Raw genomic sequence first — 20,287 nt, 5'->3', positions numbered from 1 at the left:
AAAAGCAAGGAAAAAAAGATTTCTGTTAGCTTAACATCCCAATTAAAGAAGTAACTGACTTGGCAGGTCTTGTCTTTGTTCCATCCCTGCCGCACAGTCTAGGAAAGCACATTCCCTGTGGGAGTTGTTAGTCTTGAATAATAAAACAGATAACATGCTGAGAAGGCTGAAAAGAGCTGTTTCAGAGGTTAAGGGAGAAACACTAATTTTGAAAATGAATCCCCGTGATGGAAATATAATTGGCCCAAATAAAAGGGAACACRCTTTCTTGTGGTAAGTTAATACATGATGTCTCAGCAACGAAGAAAATAATCAGGCATGAAAAGCTTTGTTTTTCAATTAGAACAATTTAGGGAGTTTGATATACRTGCCATGTTTCTTCACCACGTCTTGTCTGACTTTTAGTCCTTATGCAGTTGAGTAGCTCCAGGTCTGAGCCTGGATTTCGCCTTTGTGGAAGGACTTCTGAGAGATAGAGATGCCAGAAAAATCCCCCTTAAAGTTTTCTCCTCAAAATGTCGTTGAAGGTCTTTCCCATTTTTTTCAAATGTTTCTGCTCACAAATCTGTTGAAGACCCAGAGAAGACCAGGACAAGTTATACAGATATCCTGCTCACATATCTCTGCTTCAATTTTATTCTCCAACAGAGTTGTTCCCTAGGAAATATGTTGCCGTCATATCTCCAGCCAACATCTGCCCTGAGATCTCCTGCTACAAAAATATTAAGTCTTAACTCATTCCTAAACTTTCCACTTAGCAGAAAGAAAACATGAGGAGAAAAAGGGATGTATCRCTGATTTCAATACTACTGGCACAGACTGTTGTAAAAGTGCTCTGAGATCTGCTTCAAGGAGATCTCAATTGGTTCTGTAGGAGTAACTTAAAATATAACCGCCACCACATAGCAAAGGTGTATTCTGCACCCTGGAYATCTCCCAATTTTGTCAACCACTGCTCGGATTTCAGCAATCACGAAACTGGAAAACTACTTGAWAAATGCAAGGTGTAGATCCAGCTAAATCCCAAGAGTGTCTATAATCATTAAAAACCAAGAGTGGCAGGAACGTGAAGTGTATATTTCACTCTGCAAGTGCTGGGGGGTAGTRGAGCACTGGGGCACAGGGGGTCTGSTTGTCTCCCCTTCACTGCCTCTCTTCTGATGTTATCTTAGGCAAGCCTCTTCACCTTTCTGTACCTGTAAAGTAGCAATAATAATAAYAACATTTATCTTTTTCATAAACCATTAACCTCCACTAAAGCAATGAAAATATATTCATTTGTAATAACAATAATATCTTCATTCATATTAACAATAATAATTGATGGTACTCATCTKGGAGCAAAGAAGTACAAAAGCAGAGCACAGAGTATTTAACTGGAAATACAGCAGTCGTAAGAAGTATATGTGCCATGTGTCATAAATATGGAAAACAGAATGCAAAAGGCTCACTTAAGTCTCGTGAGATTCATGATTCSTTGTGTACCACGTTTGGCGCTGATTTATTGGAATTAAAATAGCAAAAAAAAATCTCCTCTTGCTGTTCTTTTCTTGGARTTTTTAGTGTAGGTTTCTTTTGTTTTTAATCAAGTTCTTGCTCAAGCCATGTGAGTAAGAATTCAGTAATATATTGTAAATCACAGTTTGCAAGTCCTTTGACTGCAGATGAAATAGTAAAAGATAATGCTATATAATTCCCATATGGCTTATTCATCATTAAAGTACCACACGTCAAATTGTCCCTATGCACAGCTGAATGTGTGAGCAGCAAAAGTACAGATTGTAAAGAACATAATTTTAGTCTTGGCTATTAGAATCCTTTAGTTTTTGCAAAAACAAATCAGAATCTTATGAATACAAGCCTTGATTTTTTTTTCTTAACCATCTTAAAAGCATATTTAGTCAAAGTCAATTTACCATCAAGCTGTTTCAAAAGAGGAGGTGACAAAAATGGAACAGAAGAAATACCCAGTCATCAATCCAGGCAACTTCTTCCAAAAATATGGTAGAGAAAATTATATAYCAAAATGGAAATGTCTAATATCAAGATAACAAATAGAACTTTTACAACAACACATTATTCTAAATATTCTAAAGTTACCAGTGACTGTCATTTACTACATGTGCTCAGACACAAAGGTCTATAGCACAGATGTTGTCTGGAACTCTCTTCGTAATCTTTGGAGAGAAATGGGTGAATTGCAATTCAAAAGTGCAGTAGTTCTCTATTGACCCTAAAGGAAGTCTAAGTTCAGATGTCTACAGCAGAGGTGTAATTCATAGCACCCATGTACACAGTACATAGTAAAATGAAGCCACAAATTGTCTGACAGTTGAGTCCCGTCAAAAAAAAAAAAAAAAAAAAAAAAAAAAAAATCAAAAAAATTCAACATAAATGCAAATTTACCTAAAAACCTAAACAGACCACTGCAAAAGGAAGAATGATGAAGTTGGAAAGGACGTAATGTGTGGGATAATCTTTAAGTTATATATGAACAGAACATGGCGATCATCCTATTTGTCATCTATGCTAATATTTGTCAGAGATACCTCTAGCTGAGTTCTGTAGTGATCAGATGTACTGCTATGTTGTCAGCTATCAGGCAGTTTTATATGACTTTGATTTTCACCTTGATCTTGGATTTTAAAAAGGGCTAATGCAATCATAACAAGCAGGTTTTGACTATCAGTGAGCTTCTCCCACCCTTATTCCCTAATTAATGACTTTTAAACTTTGGGCAAATTCAGAAAAACTTGTCAGAGATGGCTGTAAAACTGTGTGGAAATGGGTATCCAGACAGAGGAGAGATGCACATCAAGTAACCAAAGTGAAGGAAAGGCTCCTAAGTGGGTTCACAGTTTATCACATCAGAGAACTTGTAAACGCWCCAAGTTTCTGTCAGAGATCACCTTCTCTTAAATATCGTAATTACACTCCGAGAACTATGTCCTTTTAAAGGAAGACAAAATAATTGCTGCTGGAATACTATTCACTGTTGAAGTYTGACTTCTATCGGGTGAGCAGTCCAAAGCCATATAAGCGACCACTAGTAGCATACTGTAATCATTGGATTTTGGCTGAGATCGTATAGCAATGATGTTAACATTATGAGTAAGTTAAAGACTAAGAGGCTCTGACACATAATGTAACACTAATTCTGTACAGAGCTTTTTTTTTTTTTTTGTCTGTTTTTTGGCTATTTAGACTTACCAATGTCAGCCCACTTTCCAGTTGTTTAGGATGCAGGAAGCTGAAATAACTTTAAAAAGAACAAAGTTCTGTTGTGTGTCCTAAATTGTAATGTAGTGGAATAGTCCTAGTAATTATATATAAAAATATATAGTAAATTTCATAGAATTTAATATTCTGTAATTATATATTTGCTTAATCTATTCATATATATTTTTATATATGTATATATATGTTTAYTGAAGAAAGGGATACCTGAAGAAGTTTACATCAAAACACAAAGGAAAATATATTTACTCTTCTGGAGCATGTAGAGGGTGTGATGTCAACATCCTTCYTTTCAAACACAGGAATGACCAGTTAGTCATTTATGGAGATTTTCTTTAACTGGTTCTATTTTTTAGTGTGTTTTGACTGGAGTGTTAGTAGTTTGGAGACTGTGGTATGAATTTCATTAATACTGTAGATGGTACAACCAGCTGCAGCTTAAGTAAAAAAAATAAAAGTCATTTTGCAAAATATCTCTGTTAATAAACTGCAAAAAAATCTATCCATAATTATTGGTAATCTCTTGCTTCTACCTTTAAAAGAATATRTGAAGCTGGTATTTTTTTATCATGTGACTCAGAATCAAAAACACAGCAGAGCAAAATAGTATTACAGGTTTATTATGTCTTAAAATATAGAAATATATTTCAACAGCATATTTTAAAGAATAATATAACAATAATCTTCAGTTTCTTATTCTTAAAATGGTACACCATTATTCAAAAATATATTACTTAATGTACCCAAAATTTAGTTTTCATCAAATTCTATTTAGAATAAATCGAGTTTGAAAAGCATATCCATCTACCCGATTTATACACAAATCAGTACACTTTTTGAAGACAACCCTATGACATTTAACTTTCATCTAGTGTCATTAAGTGTTTCGAAATGATAATTCAATGAGAGACATTATATTTTGAAACACACCATTGTATGTGAACTGCAAYTAGACATAGGTATGTAGGGAAAGTAAGTAGAAATGAAATATAAAAAGGAACTGTAATATTAATGGGAAAGAGCTCCAGAGTCTGTTAATCTGTTATTTCTTCAAAGAACTGAATGTATGCTTAGAAAAGATTTATGGTAGTACTCCAATAGTAAGATAAAATAAATTAGCTTCTGCAAAAAAACAGACATCTGCATACACACATGTACACACACACACACACACACACACTTACATTGATGTTATCAGTCTGTAATAATCTGAGCTTTTCTGAAATATAGTTTAAATAATCACCAATGTCAGAGTTTAAATGAATAGATTCTCTCAGATAGGAGGAATTGATGTGGTCTATTCATTTTTTAATGACACTCTGAGAACTGTTTCAATGTAGCATTTTAAATCAAGGCAACTCATGAYAAAAGCATATACGATAATTAACCATGTAATAAAAAGAAAACAGAGTTTCTATTTTCTCATTTTCATAATACTAAAACAAAGGGATGTCCAAAGATATTAAAYGTGATAAATTCAAAATAACCATATGGGTTGTGGTGGTGAGAACGATTACTATCTGGAATTAAACCGTGCAATTCACAACCACAGGAGTTTATTGGGGGCCAAGAATTTAGGGACATTTAAAAATTACTATTTATATGGATTTGATAATTTTCAAAGTGACAAGAGTTAATGCTAAGAGAAGAAAAGATATTAAATCTTACGTCTCATGATTTTGGCCAATCTCTAACCAACAGAAAAGAATAGGGGGCCTAAAACAGGCTACAAATAATTACTCAACAGCTCCTTGTGAAAGGTGTTTATCGCTTTCCTCTGAGGACAGGCACCACCAGAGACGAGATCTTGGGGTAGACTGGCCATAGGGCCATCTCTGAGCAGCAGCCGCTACATCCTTCTCCTTGCACAGTCAGAAAACACTGGAGGAAGCAGGAGCTAAGCCCTTCCAAACACTGGTCTTCTGCACGATTTGGATGCCTGGTCACTCGCCTGTATAATGCGAGGGCTTGTGTGTTTGTTTAATTTTACTTTGTGCTGTTATTAAAAAATATTTGCTGCAGCAGTGCCATAGATAATAAACTGACCTGATTTGAGGTAAGAATGTTGTAGTTCAATTTTTAGTGTTAACATGGAAAGTTATAGATAGAGGCTGGAGTCTGTCTCCACAGAATTCCTGAAACTGAGCTTTTTGCAAAATCTACAACCCACAAGCCAAGAAATAACCTACTCTTCCAAATACACTGATCTTGTAAAAGAAAACAGTTAAAACAATTATGTGCAACCTTTTAACTTCTATTTTCTATCTACTATTTATTTACTTAAACACTGTTCAACATTTCACTTTTTCTAATGGAGCAGAACTTCTAAAAGAAAAAATATGTTTAGCCAAGCAGTTTTGTTTAGTTTTTCTTTTTCCGTGCCTTTATCTAAATAAATACCCCACCACAGTTTTCATTGGCACAATATGACCAAACATATTTTAGTTCCTTTAACAATATAAAGCAGTTACAGAAGTTATGGAGATTCTCACTTTAAAAAAATCTATACAAAGGTTTTACTTTAAAATATTGAAATGGAATGAAGTAAGTTCCAGTATGCTCAACTGAAAAATCTTTTTTTTTAAAGTTCTACTGCATAGTAAGGTGACCCATAAAATAAATGGTTTTGAAATTTTGCTCATACAAAAGAAACTATATACTTTTAAATAAATAAAAGCTACTATATACATTATACTGTACATTTAAATGAGAGATGACATGAAATGGAATAAATTTAGGGTTGCCTTTTCATCAGCAAGGCTCATGACTTTATTACAATTCTGAATAAAACCCTCTGCTTTAGATTATTATTTTTTTGTTCTAGTGGCAGCCACATGAACGCACCACCATATTCCTGTATTTTTTTAGAATAACATTGGAACTGTCATCAAAGTAGAGCACGGAGATTGCATTGAGTTTTGTCGGTGCACAGCATGGCTTTGGTACATGATCAGGGAACATCAAATGAACCTGAAAGACAGATAAATACTTTGGTCATATATCAAACAGAGAAGTACAAGGATCAGGTCAGTGGAAAGCACAGCTATACAATTCAGAGAGTCCCGTGGTTACAGATTTTCTTTCGTTAGGAACTTTGGAAACCCACCTTACCTCCAGAACTTTCCACTGATTTCAGTTCTATGGGCAGACTTACACAAGAGCAGATGGAGAGATAAATTAGGAGGAGCAGCCAAGATAGAAAACTGGGTTTCAGATGAAATTTAGAAAAGCATCCAAGGTTGCTCTTTAAAAAAATCACTTAAACATATCATTAGTACCATCTCTGTTCAAAACCATGTTTAACATGAAGCCCATGCTCACGTCCCTGGACTCAATGAGACTCCAGCATGTACTGAAATGCTTTCCTGCGCAAGAGTCTTCTCAGCATGGAGCAACACACGAAGTCTGCTACGGACAGCAAAGGCTCATTCTGAAACACTAGTTTCAGCCTGTGAAATAGTCAGATACGGGTTTGAAGACAACATCAGTGTATTTTTAAGGTCTTATCTAGGGATCTGTGGATCCAGTTCTCTACCAAAGTCAGAATCACCCCATAACGTGGGTGCCAGCTGGACAGAAGGTTTGGGGAAGGGGTTGAGACAGAGAAGGTTTTCTGTACATGAGGCTGGAATATATCAATGGAAGGTTAAAGAGAAGGAAAACAGTTTTGAACAGCATCCCAGACTGAACAAGATCTAGTGGAAATATCTGAAAATGGGGGAAATATAAGTTCTTTGTACTTTAAAGTTGGATGTAATATTCTACACATGCTGAAGACTTGGAAACTGGGGAGGCCAGAAAGGAGGGAGTTGTAATAGAGAGGGCAAGAGATTATTAAGGCATGGATGAAGACTTCAGCAGTAATAGCTTTCATTTGTATGTTAAGTCTTTGTAAGTCTGTTATAGCCATCTGTCTTGCAGTGATATAAACTCAGAGTCTTTGCCAGACAACAGAGAACAGTCTATCAGGAAACGATTTTTACATAACTGTTACCATGAGAAGGTCTTTTGAAATGAGCAATAATAAATTCTGAAGTAGCAGTTTAGTAAGGGTTTAGACACACATTTAAAAACAGTTTAACAAATGAAAAGCAAAACACTGAAGAATGATTGTGGCTTGCCTGAACAGATGTTTGCCCTGCCATAACTTCTGATCCCACCAGCCTCTGCCTTTCCAGCTACGAGCTCCACGCTCTGCGAATGCGCAGGCATCTCTGGTGTTAGACTTGCTGGCCTTCTTCACCGTACAGATAGCCTGGAAAATCCTGGTCAGCCACAAGCATTTGAAATGGGTTGCTATGGTTTTCTCTCTCTCTCTGAGCTGCCTTTCCTTCAGTGAGCTATGCTGAAGTCCATGTTTGAGAGCTTGCTATTTTTGGAGGGTCAGAGGGGCAAGWGCCTCCCAAAGAGGTAGCTGAGCCAGGGTCAGGCTGTGCTGGTCTGCACAGCCTGAGGTGGCCACGAGGAGCCATGGGAAGCAGCACCGCACTGTGCGTGGGCAGTAAGGACTCTCCTGCTGGGGTGCTCAGCCCGGGCACCTACCCTCGTGGGGCCGGGCAGGAGGTGCTACATCACAGTGCTAACCATCAGTGCTGAGACATCGGCATTAAATTTCTTTCATTAATTGTATTTCTAGTCCCTGTCAGTGCTGGGCGACTCAAGCCAGAGGGTGCTCTGAAAGGAGCATTCACGTAACTGGTTAAAAAGCCTCAGCAGAGGGAGCGATGGTGAGAGGGCAGAGCTGGTGAGGGTCAGGGGAGGGGCAGCAGCGTCTCCAGCGACTGCACTGCACAATGACCACGACATCTGTTTCGGAAGAAAAGAAGACTTTGCCCTAACAATGGCAATACTGACGGGCAGGCCAGGCTTTTAAATAGTGTCTTTACTATGATGAGGATTTCAAAAGCCTGGAAGTCARCATGATACTGGCTGGTAATCCACTGACTGCAATGACCATTTGGTCAATTCCACTCCAATATTTTTTCAGAGGCTCACAGGATGCAAGAGAGGAGAAGAAAAGGATATTAACTCATTTAAATATGACCTATCTTGCATTTATATGCRTCTATGTGTTCTATCTAAGTTTAGTCTCATTTCTTCTGAAGAAAAAAAAAGGAGAGAGAGAGGTACTGGCCCAACATTTCTCCTCTTCTTGTTACAAAAGAAAAAAAAATGAGTCAGTAAAATTTGGAGGGGTACCAAGGAACAATCACTTCCCAACCCAAAGAGTGGGCTTTTTTAGAATGGTGTAATCAGTATGGCTGGGAGATGATTACATTTGGATTAGGGTGGGGTGTATGAATAATTGTTTCCCAAGCCTTCCCCATGTGCACACCTTGTGTAAATCTGAATTTTATATAATTTAAACCAGAAAGCATTCAACTACTGTTATCTCATCTAATTTATGTGCAGTTAAAATTTAATTAGCCTCACGATTTTTGGCTGCATAACTGAATGCATGTACAGTACATGCAGAGGGAGACACACAATTCCAAAAAGGCCATAAAAAGGAGGGAAGATTTAAGTATCCAATTTTTTTTTTTTTAGACATTCTACAGAAATTTGTTAACCATGAGAAATTAATGATTTTTGGAAAGGGCAGATGCACAAGTGAAAATAGCAGTGGGCCACTTTTTATTTCACAGTCCATAACTGTAGGAGGGAACTCTAACCCAGGGATCTCACTGGTACTGGCAATTTTTCTGGGCAATGTTTACATAATGCTAAGCTATTGCTTTGCTGACCTATTTCTTTTCATTTCATGGCTGTGTATGTGCTGTTCTTCACCATCTCATGGACACATTACTGTATTCCTTGCTAACTRGCATTTGCTTTTCCCTGTACCTGAACCCCTTACCACAACTCTTCTGTTTATTCCCACCCTCTGACTTTTTCCCTTCTTTTTGTGAATCCTGCTGACTTGAATTCTGKGCTAGAGGAATAAAATGTTGCATCAGTGGCAGGATTTGCAGAAGGTGCATAAATGAGAAGCTGAATGGAAAGGAAAAGAAAAAGTTCATCATCTAGAGACAGACTCATCAGCACAGTCTGGTGTTCAAGATACTTTCCTGATCACTAGTTTAAATCAAGGGAAGCTTTAAATTTATTTTTCTCCAGTTGCAGTTGAGTGCTTTGACCTTTCAAGAAACTAACTGGGACTGGCAACCATTTCCTGTTCTGATTTCATACTCCCACTCTCATTCCTCTGTTTCTTAATCTGTCAATATTAATGATGTCCAGAGACAGTTCTTCAGTTGGCATAGGTAGAAAATAAYAACTAGATATCAGACTCAAAGCATTACATTTAGGTATGTTCTAAGGGTCTTAGTTTCTGGAAGTGCGGTGCTTTTGGAACYGTAACTGAATGTTTTGGGGGTAGAGGAGGCCTTGCCAGCTAATACAACTCACAGTTAGCTTGCCAGCTAGTACAAGCTCACCCTTTTGGCTACTCCAGCTGATAGCCTAAAACTAGCCTAAGAATGGGCAGAGGCAAAAAGCTGGCCGCAAATCTCCTTTTACGTGTACCAGGCAGAGGAACAAATCCAAAGACACTTGTTTATAAATTGCGTTTGTTAGCCAGGCATGACTGAACACAGTGTCTCACATGCTAATGCATCAGCTTGCAAGGCTTCACATTACGTTACATTTTGAGCTTCTCTGCCAACAGTTGACAGCAGAGGTCCACAGAGTGGCCAAGTGTCAACACTTCTGGAAGGTATAGCATTTAGATGTTAACATGGAGCAGTGAAAAAATCTTGGAATTGGGGCTGGTCCCTCTGCTTCAGTTTGTGCCTACAAAATTCTTCAGTGGTATGACACAGTCTTTTCATGTATTACTGCATTTGAAATGGAAAGTAAACCCATCACACAGACCACTCTGGACAGTTCATCCACTGTTCAGTGTAATCATCCAAATATGTCTTTGAAACATGTTATCGTTTACACAAATATAATCCAAATCTCATTGTAGCAAACAGAGAGAAAGAGATAGACAGACGCTTGCAAGTACAAAATAGATGGTGATAACCTAGGCAGAGACGTACCAGCGTCTGAACGATCGCGTGGTTCGTTGCATTCATGTGGGCGTTGAGGGGGAAAGAACACTCTCCATCRCAATAAAATGCAGCATAGCCCTCCGGTGCAATAATCCAGTCCTAAAACAGAAAAAACAAGTGAACATACTCATTTTTTTCTTCTAGTTCAAAGAACTTAAAACTGTATCAAACTAACTAAGGCTTGTCCAAGGACAAAATGAACTCCGTAATGTGACATGTAAAGTTACTTTCTTTGCCAAAATAATATTTGATTTGTTCCTGCAAAATTCAGATGAAAATTAGTTAAACTTACAAATCTGTGCTGAGTGAATCTGTAAGGGGAATTAAATGCCCAAACATACTTCTCTTCCCTGACTGAAATTCMTGAGCACTTTTTGACACAACCAAAGTAGTTAAAATGCATCCTCTTTCCTCAGCATATTCAATATCATTATTCCTATTATTGCATGAGACAAAAGGTTACAAGTGATTACACATTGGAATTGCCACTGAAAGATGTATTTTGATTCCTTCTAGCAATATAGGCAGCACAGGGAAAAGATCACATGAAGGAAAATATTTTAAAATTTTATTGAAGGCTCTAAGTTTAGTTTGTTGAATTTCTTCTTTGTCAGACAAAGCTAATGGAACTGTGGTGGGAATAGGGGAAAAGAACCAGGTACATTTTCCATAGTTTTAGTTTTTTTAATCTCACTTCATCCCAAGTTTCACTGATCAAATATTGTACCAAATACCTTTTTTTCTCCRACCAGAACTTTGAATTCTTCTAATATTTTTGTGGGAAAAAATCTATATTTTCTCTATTACCACCTTCAGCTACCAAAGATTTGAGTGCCTTGCATCTCCAAGTTCTTACTGACATAGGTTTTTGGTTGCTGATGGCCTTCTTTTTGTTACTTTTATTACTTATGAACTTTTTATTATACTTCTATTTATTTTTATTACTTTTATTATATGACAAGTTCTTACTTTCTGGTAAAAAGAAAGAATCTCTTTTTTCTTTTCTTTATCATGCACTACCTCTGTCTTTCTGACCTCTTACCACATATATCTTCTTTTTTGTTATTGTGCAGCAGGATGAGTTTTTTTCCTACAACAGACTGATGCTAGGAATTAGGAGAGTTTAGCTATGTTTTATCAAGACCACTGAGCAGTAATCCAAGAGCTAGTTCCCTACAGACTGTAACCCAATGAAATCTTTCTGACCTCCAGTAGCTAGTGGTGAACCAGGGAAAATTCAAGAGCAAATTTCAAAAATCGTATTGCTAAATAGGAGGATTTTGGTCTCATTTACTTTGGGTCTATTCAGATTTTGACTGAAGGTTTGGATTTATCTTGAGGTGAATGAATCCAGATCAGAAACCCATTAATGTCTGGGAAACGTTTGAGAGAGTAGTAGCCAAAAAAATTAAATAGATATTGTTATCCTGAGACATGCAGCCTGGAAAGGTGAGTAGCTCTATAATTTGTCCTAAAGGATTGCAGAGTTCAGCACGTCATTGCAAAACACACTTTAAGAATTTTTCTCTCAGCATTGAAATACCATGTATTATGAGGAAATGTCCAACTATAATTAATGGGAGACTGTAAAATACATTTTCCTGATTAGAATTGATAGGAAACAGCATTTATAATCATACCTGCCATCCTAAGTCTCGGAAACTCACATAAAGTTCATGTTTCTTACATGCTTGCTTTTGCTCGCTTGTATTGTAATCTACAGGAAGAAAATAATAGAAATTGTTTAGAAACATTGCTACAACTGACAGTATTTAGCTTGTTTTTGAGCTCCTAATCAAACAGCACAATGGAAAGGAACAAGCTCACTGTCATTTGTATTCCTAGAGCTGTAATTCATACACATAGGGTAGGTCTTAAATACAGTGTAAACTTGGAAATTCAGAATGAGTGGTGTCAGCATGATATCATTCATGTACACAGTGGAAATGATGCCTTTATTATTAGGAGAAATAAGTTTGCATGATATCTATTTCCTGGCTAGCTAACAACTTTGATAACATGACAGAGAGAACCAAAGGAGGACACTGAGACCCCATCCCAAGGTCTTCTGTTTCTTGGATCAGATTTAATTACCAGGTAAAGAGAAGATAGCAGCCCAGCTCAAAAGATAAATTAACAAAAACAAAATTGTCTTGATACAACAAAATTTACAAAATTTGTTATTTAAACATCGGTACAGTTTTACTTTCACCATATTTTCCTTCATTTTTTATATTTTCCAGAAATATTCACCAGCTAATGGTTTTAATTGTTAGCATTAGTGCAAACAAGTAGAATAACAAATGTTTTTTAAAAGCCCAAATGTTTTTGCACTGTGAGAGATTTCCCAGGATAGGACACACAGGACCTTCTATACATGCCAGTCCAGGACAATCCTAATCCTTGAGAAAGCRCAGTGCTCATTCCTTACTGCAACCTGCCCCAGAGTAATAGAAATGGAAATGGATGGGATAATATCTTCATTGCATTAGCACCACTGGAGTTAGTCCAGGATGCCAGTTCTAATGATGCTGTCAGTAAAGCATGTGATGGTGCTGGGAGGACAGTCTGCCTCCTCTGATCCTATTTCAAGAACGATTAATGTGCCTTTTCGGGGGACTAAAATACTCTTTCTGAAAAAAAAAAAAAAAAAAAAAAAGCTGAAATTCGCAACAACAACAACAACAAAGATATACAAGAAAGATACAGAAAAAGAAATCAAATTTTCATTTTCAGGAATAAAGCTTTTTTTGGAAGYGTTTTTAACACTAAAAGACTGGAGGCTGGGAGGGAGACGTCTTTAAAATTTCTTGGAATATTAGGAGAGGGGCTTTTTTTGCATAAAATGAAAAAATAGGCGTTTTCCAAAATATCCTAGAATAAGAAGGAAAAGRTTTCTGTTGACAGGAATAACTCCACAACATAGCTCCAGAACATAAGGTTCTTCCAGAACTTCTGCCTTTATCCTGCAAGGTTCCTTAGATCTTAGTTCAATTAAATACTTACATATATGTTTAGAAATACTAATAGTCCCATTAATTAAAGTTCACATTTAAGTACAATTAAATCATAAAAATGGAAGGTTGCAAAAGCTCTCAGTGCTAATTTATTTCATCTTTCTGCTGTAAGATGGAATTGGTATATGTAGGCCATTGCTGAGAGTTATTTTTCTAATGTATATTTAACAGCCTCCAAGGAAGGAAGTTTTACAGTGTCTGAGATAAGCTCTTCTACTGCTTCTCTRTCTCTGCACAAAGCTCTTCCAAATAGCTAGCCTAAATGATTTTTTTTTCCACAGATTAACCAATAATTTCTTGTCCTACTTTCAGCAGGATAATTGATCCTTATTCTCTTCCTAAAGAATTACTTAACGTCTTTAAAATATTGTTACAATTTCTCACGATTCCCCAGCCTCTTGTTCCTCTGCCACTCTTACAACTTTTCTAAACTAAGTAAGCTCCATTTTTTTCGGTGTCCTGATCTGTGATACCACACACAGATTCCCCTGCTTCCCTGGATTCTTCTCAGTTTGTTGACATCCTGTCAAAGTTGTGATGCCAAGATTGAACAGAGTACCAAATAAAGTAAAATAATTATTTCTTATAGTTAAGCAATATAGCCCAGAATGGGAATTTTTCAGCAAAACTACATTGTCAAATGATCTACTAAAAACTTCAGATCATTTTTTGAGGTGCAATTAGCTATCTTAGCATTATGATTTATTTATACATATCCACGAATAAATAACTGGTTGGGGGTGTGAAGGTTAATGAAAGCTTTGGCTGCAGCAACCATAAGCTGGTGGAATTAAAGATTCTGAGAGATGTGTGCAAGACCAACTGCAGAATTACAGCCCCAGACTTCAGGAGAACAGATTTCAGCTTATTCAGAGATTTTTTTTTTTTTTGGATAGGATTTTATGAGAAGCTGACCCCCAGGGTAAAGGAGGCCAGGAGAGCTGGCTGATCTTCCAGGAGAACCTCCTCAAAGTACAAGATGAGTTAGTCCGTTCTGATGTCCCACGTGTTGAGCAGGTGTGGCACAAAGCCAGCATAACTTTATAGAAAACTCCTGGCTGAGCTCAAATTTCAGAAGTGGGTCTAACCTGGCAGTGGGATGARCTACACAGAAGAAATATACAGGCCTTGCCTGAGCATGCAGGAATGAAATGCAAAAAGCCAAAGTTTAGCTGGAACTGAAACTGATAAAGGATGAGAAGGGCAATAAGACAGGTTCTATAGGTACATTGGCAGCAAAAGGAAAAGTAAGAAAATGTGGGTTCACTGCGCAGCAGGGCTTGGGACCTCATAAACAAAAGACTCAGAAAAGGTCGAGTTACTCAGTGCCTTCTTTATCTTGTTTTTTACTGGCAAGATATGGAGGACTCCCAAGTCCTTGGACTTAGAGACTGAAACACTATCCCCAGAAAAGAAAACTGAGTTAGGAGCCACTCAAGCAAACTGAAGATACACGAGCCCATGAGAGCAGAAGGAGTGCAACTGAGGGTGGGTAATGAGCTCACCAAGATGACTGCAAGGTCACTCTCAACTCTTTCTAAATGTRTGTGGTGTCTAGAGGATGTTTCTGATGACTCAAAAATGGAAAATATCACACCCATCTGAAGATGKGAGCCTAACCTCAGTTTCTGGGAAGACTATGGAGCAAATACTCCTGGAAGCCTTATCAATTTGCATGAAGAACAAAGAGGTGTTTGGGAGCAGTCAACTTGGATTTATCAAGGGGCAATTGTACCTAACCAATCTGAGTGTTTTCTGTATTGAGATCACTAGCTCTGTGGATTTGGGGAGAGCAGTAGATGTTGTTCATTTTGCTTTTAGGAAGGCTTTTGACATGGTTTCCCCTCGTATTCTTAGAATCAAATTGGTGAGATACGATTTGGATATACATACAATACAATGTATGGAAAATTGGCTGGACTCTTGGTCTCAGAGGGTTGTGATCAATGGTACTAAGTCCAGCTGGCAGCTAGTTACTAGTGATGTCCCTCAGGAATCAATACTGGCGCCAATACAGTTTAATGTCTTTGTTAACAACCTGGACAGTGAAACAGGGTACACCCTCAGTAAGTTCACAGAGGATGCCACATCTAGGGGAAGTGATCAATCACCCAAATTACTAATAAAATGTTGGATTTAATCAGATCCAGAAGAGATTCAGTGAGATATCATTCCAAATACCTGGCCGAATTTTAAAATTATTGGCAAAATACTCTTCAAATATGACTTTTTTTAACCAGCTATATAGCCACTTTCTAACAAATGCACCTGGATCACAAAATATGTCTTGAGACTGCATAAAAAGCTGTACACAAATCAAGATATACTATAWGCATGCCTCCACTGTGAGCTTAGCTAATCATCTGAAGTACTAAATAATTTGTCCTGGTATCGCCATTAGTACTGAAGTTAAGCTTACTAAGCTATAATACCCCTAATTCTCATTCTTTTTAAAAAATGAATGCTACTTCCTTTCCTATAGTATTTTCCCAGTCCTTAATGAGATGTCTCTCAATGACAGTCATTCAGGGCTTGATTCTGTTCTCCATGAACTCCATGCACTTACCTGCTGCCATTTCAGATACCCTCAGTTACCTCAGGGCATGTAAGGCCAAAAGATATAGCCAAACTCTATGCAAGTCCTGTGTCTTTTTGGAGTAGTCACTGGAAGCAAGTTAGGATACCCTAAGGGTACCTAAATCACATATTTTTCAAAAATCTGTATGCCTTTAATATAATTATATATATATATGTATAACTAAGAACTCATTGTTCTGAATTGTCCATAATAATCTAATATGTTCCACAAACACAATAGTAAGAAGAAGGTAGAGGAGAGTAAAGGTCTTGAAGCTAAAAAATGTCAACTGTTGTATCAGTCACTTTCTACAAGGATCTGTAGACTGAATTTGACTAAGACAAGTGCTCGTAGGAGGTTAAATACTGAGGTTTTCTGTTTCAGCTATTAACGGGAATTTTAAATCTAGTCACACAGAATGCACATCATTTTGTAAATGTCTTGCAAAATGTGACTGAAAAATGTGGGGAAGATCTGCATACGAGGAAGTTGCAATCTGGTTTTAGATAGCACTCGAGCAGAAAAACAACTGAAAGCTGAAGATTGTTCTTTTTCAAGAAAGTTTCCCCTCAGTTACGGTATTTTCAGAAGTTTTAGCACCATAGTTCCTACAGCTAAAGGAGAAATAATAAATATGTATGAATAATAAATACATAAGTCATCACTTCAGATTCATTCATTATCTTGATACTCTGAATTATTTGAATGTAGCTTAACCTAGGGTGGATAAGTAGTCACTCCAGGATAGTGGAGTGTATAATATAATGGTCTGTGTTTTATGAGAAGATATGTATCTGTGAACCATTTAACCCACATACCTACCTATGAAAAAGGTTAAATTCACACAAATCCATATTCCTTGCTTGAATTCTATCTTTCATATAGGACATATGTTGTGCATAATGTAACATTACATATAAGTATTGTGTGACATTTATAATAATATCTGGTGGAGGATCCAATTTCACAAACTGCAACTCCAAGGCCCACGTGCTTATTCTGTCAAGAATCAAAATCATAGTATTTTGTGACTAAGTAAATGTTCCTAAGCTATTCAGGAACTGCAATAAGGATCCAAACTTTTATATAACAGAGCTATGGAAAGAGAGCAAGAAAATATATTTATAAGAAAATTTAATAAGAGTTTTTTGGGGGAAGGAGAGTAAAGACATATGGACATCTTCAAACATACTAAAGTATTATGATCAAAACATATGACCAAAATATATGTAGCTTTATTTTTGAGTTTCATGGTATAAATCACTATTTGATATTTAAATGTGGATATCCTTTAGTGCCCAATTACTTTGCAATTCTATCCAAAAGATAAAGTTCAAAAATAAAAAAAAAAAAAGCCAAATTTTTTTTTAAGGAAGAGTTATGTGGTGTACTTTGGGGAACAAGCTGTCTTGTTTTGATTTCTTTTAGTTATTTTTCCTTTTATCTACAACTTGACCAAAACAGAACTGGATAAGTAATAAACACTTCAATCCTCTGTGCATAGCAGGCAGGTGGAGTCTGAATGCTAAGTTTAGTTTTCTGTGTTTTTGCATTGCACTGAGGTCATATTCTCTTGAAGTTCTTGGCAGCACGGGGATGCTGACCCCAGATCTGTCAACATTTGCCCAGCTGTTATAATAACTGACACATATAGATTTTATTTTCTACATGTTGTGTTTGTTTGTGTTATTATTCCTCATGAATAATTCAAAAACATGTTTTTCAGTGATAATATGCTGGAAAGAAGGAAAGGAAGAACTAACTGTCCTTTTTGATTTGCTGAGAATGCAACAAGTTTATCTTTGAGGTCCAAAAGAAAAAGAAACAAGAAACAAAAACAATAAAAGAGAAAGAAGGAATGGTCGGAGTAAAGGTGGGATTAGCCTGCAAGAGAAGTGTAACCACACTCTGTGAACCATTAAGTGGCAACAGACCTAGGAGAAAATTATCTCTAGCTATGTAGATGAGATTTTTCATTGTCAATGCTTGACTTAGATGCCATAGATATAAAGCTATGGAACAAGGAGCTACATCACATGACTTTTGCCTATTGCAGTGTCGTTTACTTGGACAGTGTCCTGCACCTGGGGGTAAATGAGAATAGAATACGGCCTACTGATGGATCAAAGTGAAGAAGACGATGGGCAGAATTCTTTGTGATTTTCTTCGGTTTAAATATTAAGAAATGAATTTTACTTTTTAAGCACTGGGCTATTACTGGAAGCCACGCAGAACTAGGAGAGTCAGCCTTCTTCCACAGCATTGCAGGGAAGCAGCATATCCACAGTACTTGGGCAGTTTATGAATAGGGAGAAAAAGGCATGGCTTTTCTCCTTTGTTGGTCTCTCCCCATGGAAGATCGCAAGGACTGTGCCTGTGTTCTGCCTGACTTTGACCTGAGAAATAAGAAAATGTCCTCTCCTTTGCCTCTCTTTGCACACCAGGGCATTTGGACAGAATCTGCACATTGTCATCGGTGTGTTCATCTGCAGATTTTAGTGAGTATTCGTGCAATAGTTAGTAAAATAAAAGCATCTTGAACCATTTACATCATGAAAARTCTCATCGTTCATCATTAATAGCACTCAAATAAAAGAAGTTTGTATATTTGTGATATGAGGATTGCTGGGGTGATGATATGAAAGCCAAATTGGTGCCAAATGGTGCAAGAGCTACTCCTCCAGGCAATTTTGCTATGGGGGACATTGCTATGAGAGCTTGCAGTTACCTATCACACTTAAGCGTTGCGATGAGAAATGGATACCAAGTCCAATCTGCCTACCTTGCCACCTCCATCAGAGGTCACTGTCCCTACCGTCCACATAACTGCACACGCAATTGCTTTTTAACCTAGTTTYGTTTCAACAGTAAAGTTCTCCTATATCAAGATCTTTGCTGACAGATATCTGGCATAATCAACCTCTACAATTATGCAGATCGAGGGCAACCATTACCTCTTGGAGGCAGTTGTGGAAAAGAGTGGAGTAAGATTGCTTCCTTACCTCRTATAGTGCCTCCTACCCCACAACAACTCCCTCTTTCTCTTTCCTAGTCTTAAGTGGCATGTCAAACTCAGTYCTAGGTATCAAAATCGAATGCTTTCCACTACATGGTTCCCTCTGAATACCTAAAGGTTAGATAAATGCAATTAATAAATGGAAGCAAGTTGGAGTTCTTTCATGGACTCCCAAAGACAGAGCATTTAAAWTTTAAATGGAAGTGAATTAAAAATAGAATAGTACTTTAGATGGTAAAAGACATTAACATAGTTTGTAATAGCAACATAAATTATCCCCATTTTAACTTTCAAGACAGAACATCATCAAACATTTATTCTTTAGTGCTCAGCTACTTGCCTGAAGAAGTCAGGAAGAAATTTGGTTTTATAAAGCACTTTTCACTGGAGATGTTCTGGTTTACAACAACTCTGAAGCAACGCTAGATATATAAATGAGGTTGACTAGTATTTTGAGATAAAAAGACAACTCTTGCCTAGGTAATTCCCATGCTAATGCAACTTGCTAGCATATGCAGTTCACACCTGCCACCAAGAAAGTGACCTTGGGTTTTTCCAAGGTTAAAGCAGCAGGGAGCTTATGTACAGCTTCCTGCCATAATCARGCAGGTTTAGCTAATTTGTTCAACTCTCATTTCCTTATAGACTAGAAAAATGGGATTCAGTTTAAAATTGAGATATTTAAATTTAGATATTTGCATATAAGTGCTTACAGATAAGTCTAAGCTCCCAGTAAATTTGATGAAAATCAAGGCAATGAAGTCAAAGGAGATTGGATAGCAATTCAGCTCACCCTGATTAGCTGAACTGATCCCTAGACTTTGTTGAYGTGTTTGACAAGATGCAGGATTCAGTTAACAGGGAATACACATCTATCACCACTTCAGAAACTCTAGGATATTAGAAAATGATATGTGGTTAGCAGATATGACACAGGAACCTTTCTGACCTTTGGGTGGTCTAACCTTTYGTAGACCTTTCTGAAATGACACTAGAGCATCTCAAGTGAAACTAGACATCTGTGTGGAATCCTCTTAATTAAACCTTAGATCTTCACCGGCTGCCTACACAGGTAGACATCAGTACGTACCTATTTTAATTTAGGTCTTCACCTCAGCCTAAAGCCTGTCTAATTGCCTGACAGGTACTTCTGTCTCTTGGTTTGTTCTCAATGTGGCATACAATTTGCTTTCCTAAATGCCTTTRATGTGCTTTATGTAAAGGACGAGGGTGCCTAGATAGTGGCTCACAGTGGACATTGAAATGCAACTGGGTGAAACATTTTTGAATTAAACTTTTAAAATCACAATACTTTCTGAAGGTGAAATGATATCATTAATGAACAAAAATCTTATTTTCACTTTGTGTGTGATTCAAACAGAAA

The 20,287-nt window shown here is 37.1% G+C and overlaps 1 protein-coding gene across 2 annotated transcripts in view; it reads right to left on the bottom strand.

The window, feature by feature from the left end:
- Positions 1 to 3,912: 3,912 nt before the first annotated feature.
- Positions 3,913 to 20,287, bottom strand: part of BMP5 (bone morphogenetic protein 5) — a 58,654-nt gene continuing 42,279 nt past the window's right edge. Inside the window, exons 5-7 of one of the 2 annotated variants that reach the window (XM_085324858.1) lie at positions 11,933 to 12,009; positions 10,281 to 10,391; positions 3,913 to 6,207 (exon numbers count right to left, since the gene is read on the bottom strand). In XM_085324858.1, the coding sequence (XP_085180984.1) occupies positions 6,058 to 6,207; positions 10,281 to 10,391; positions 11,933 to 12,009 (338 nt within the window). In that variant the 3' untranslated portion in view covers positions 3,913 to 6,057. The remainder of the gene's footprint in view (positions 6,208 to 10,280; positions 10,392 to 11,932; positions 12,010 to 20,287) is intronic. The other variant, XM_085324859.1, reaches the window with a different exon arrangement.

Source organism: Rhea americana, unplaced genomic scaffold (assembly GCF_003343005.1).
Source record: "Rhea americana isolate MKP2758 unplaced genomic scaffold, rheAme1 scaffold_94, whole genome shotgun sequence".
In the NCBI taxonomy this organism is placed as follows: Eukaryota; Metazoa; Chordata; class Aves; order Rheiformes; family Rheidae; genus Rhea; species Rhea americana.
The sequence above is the reverse complement of the archived record's forward strand: the minus strand, read 5'-3'. Positions and strand labels throughout refer to the sequence as shown.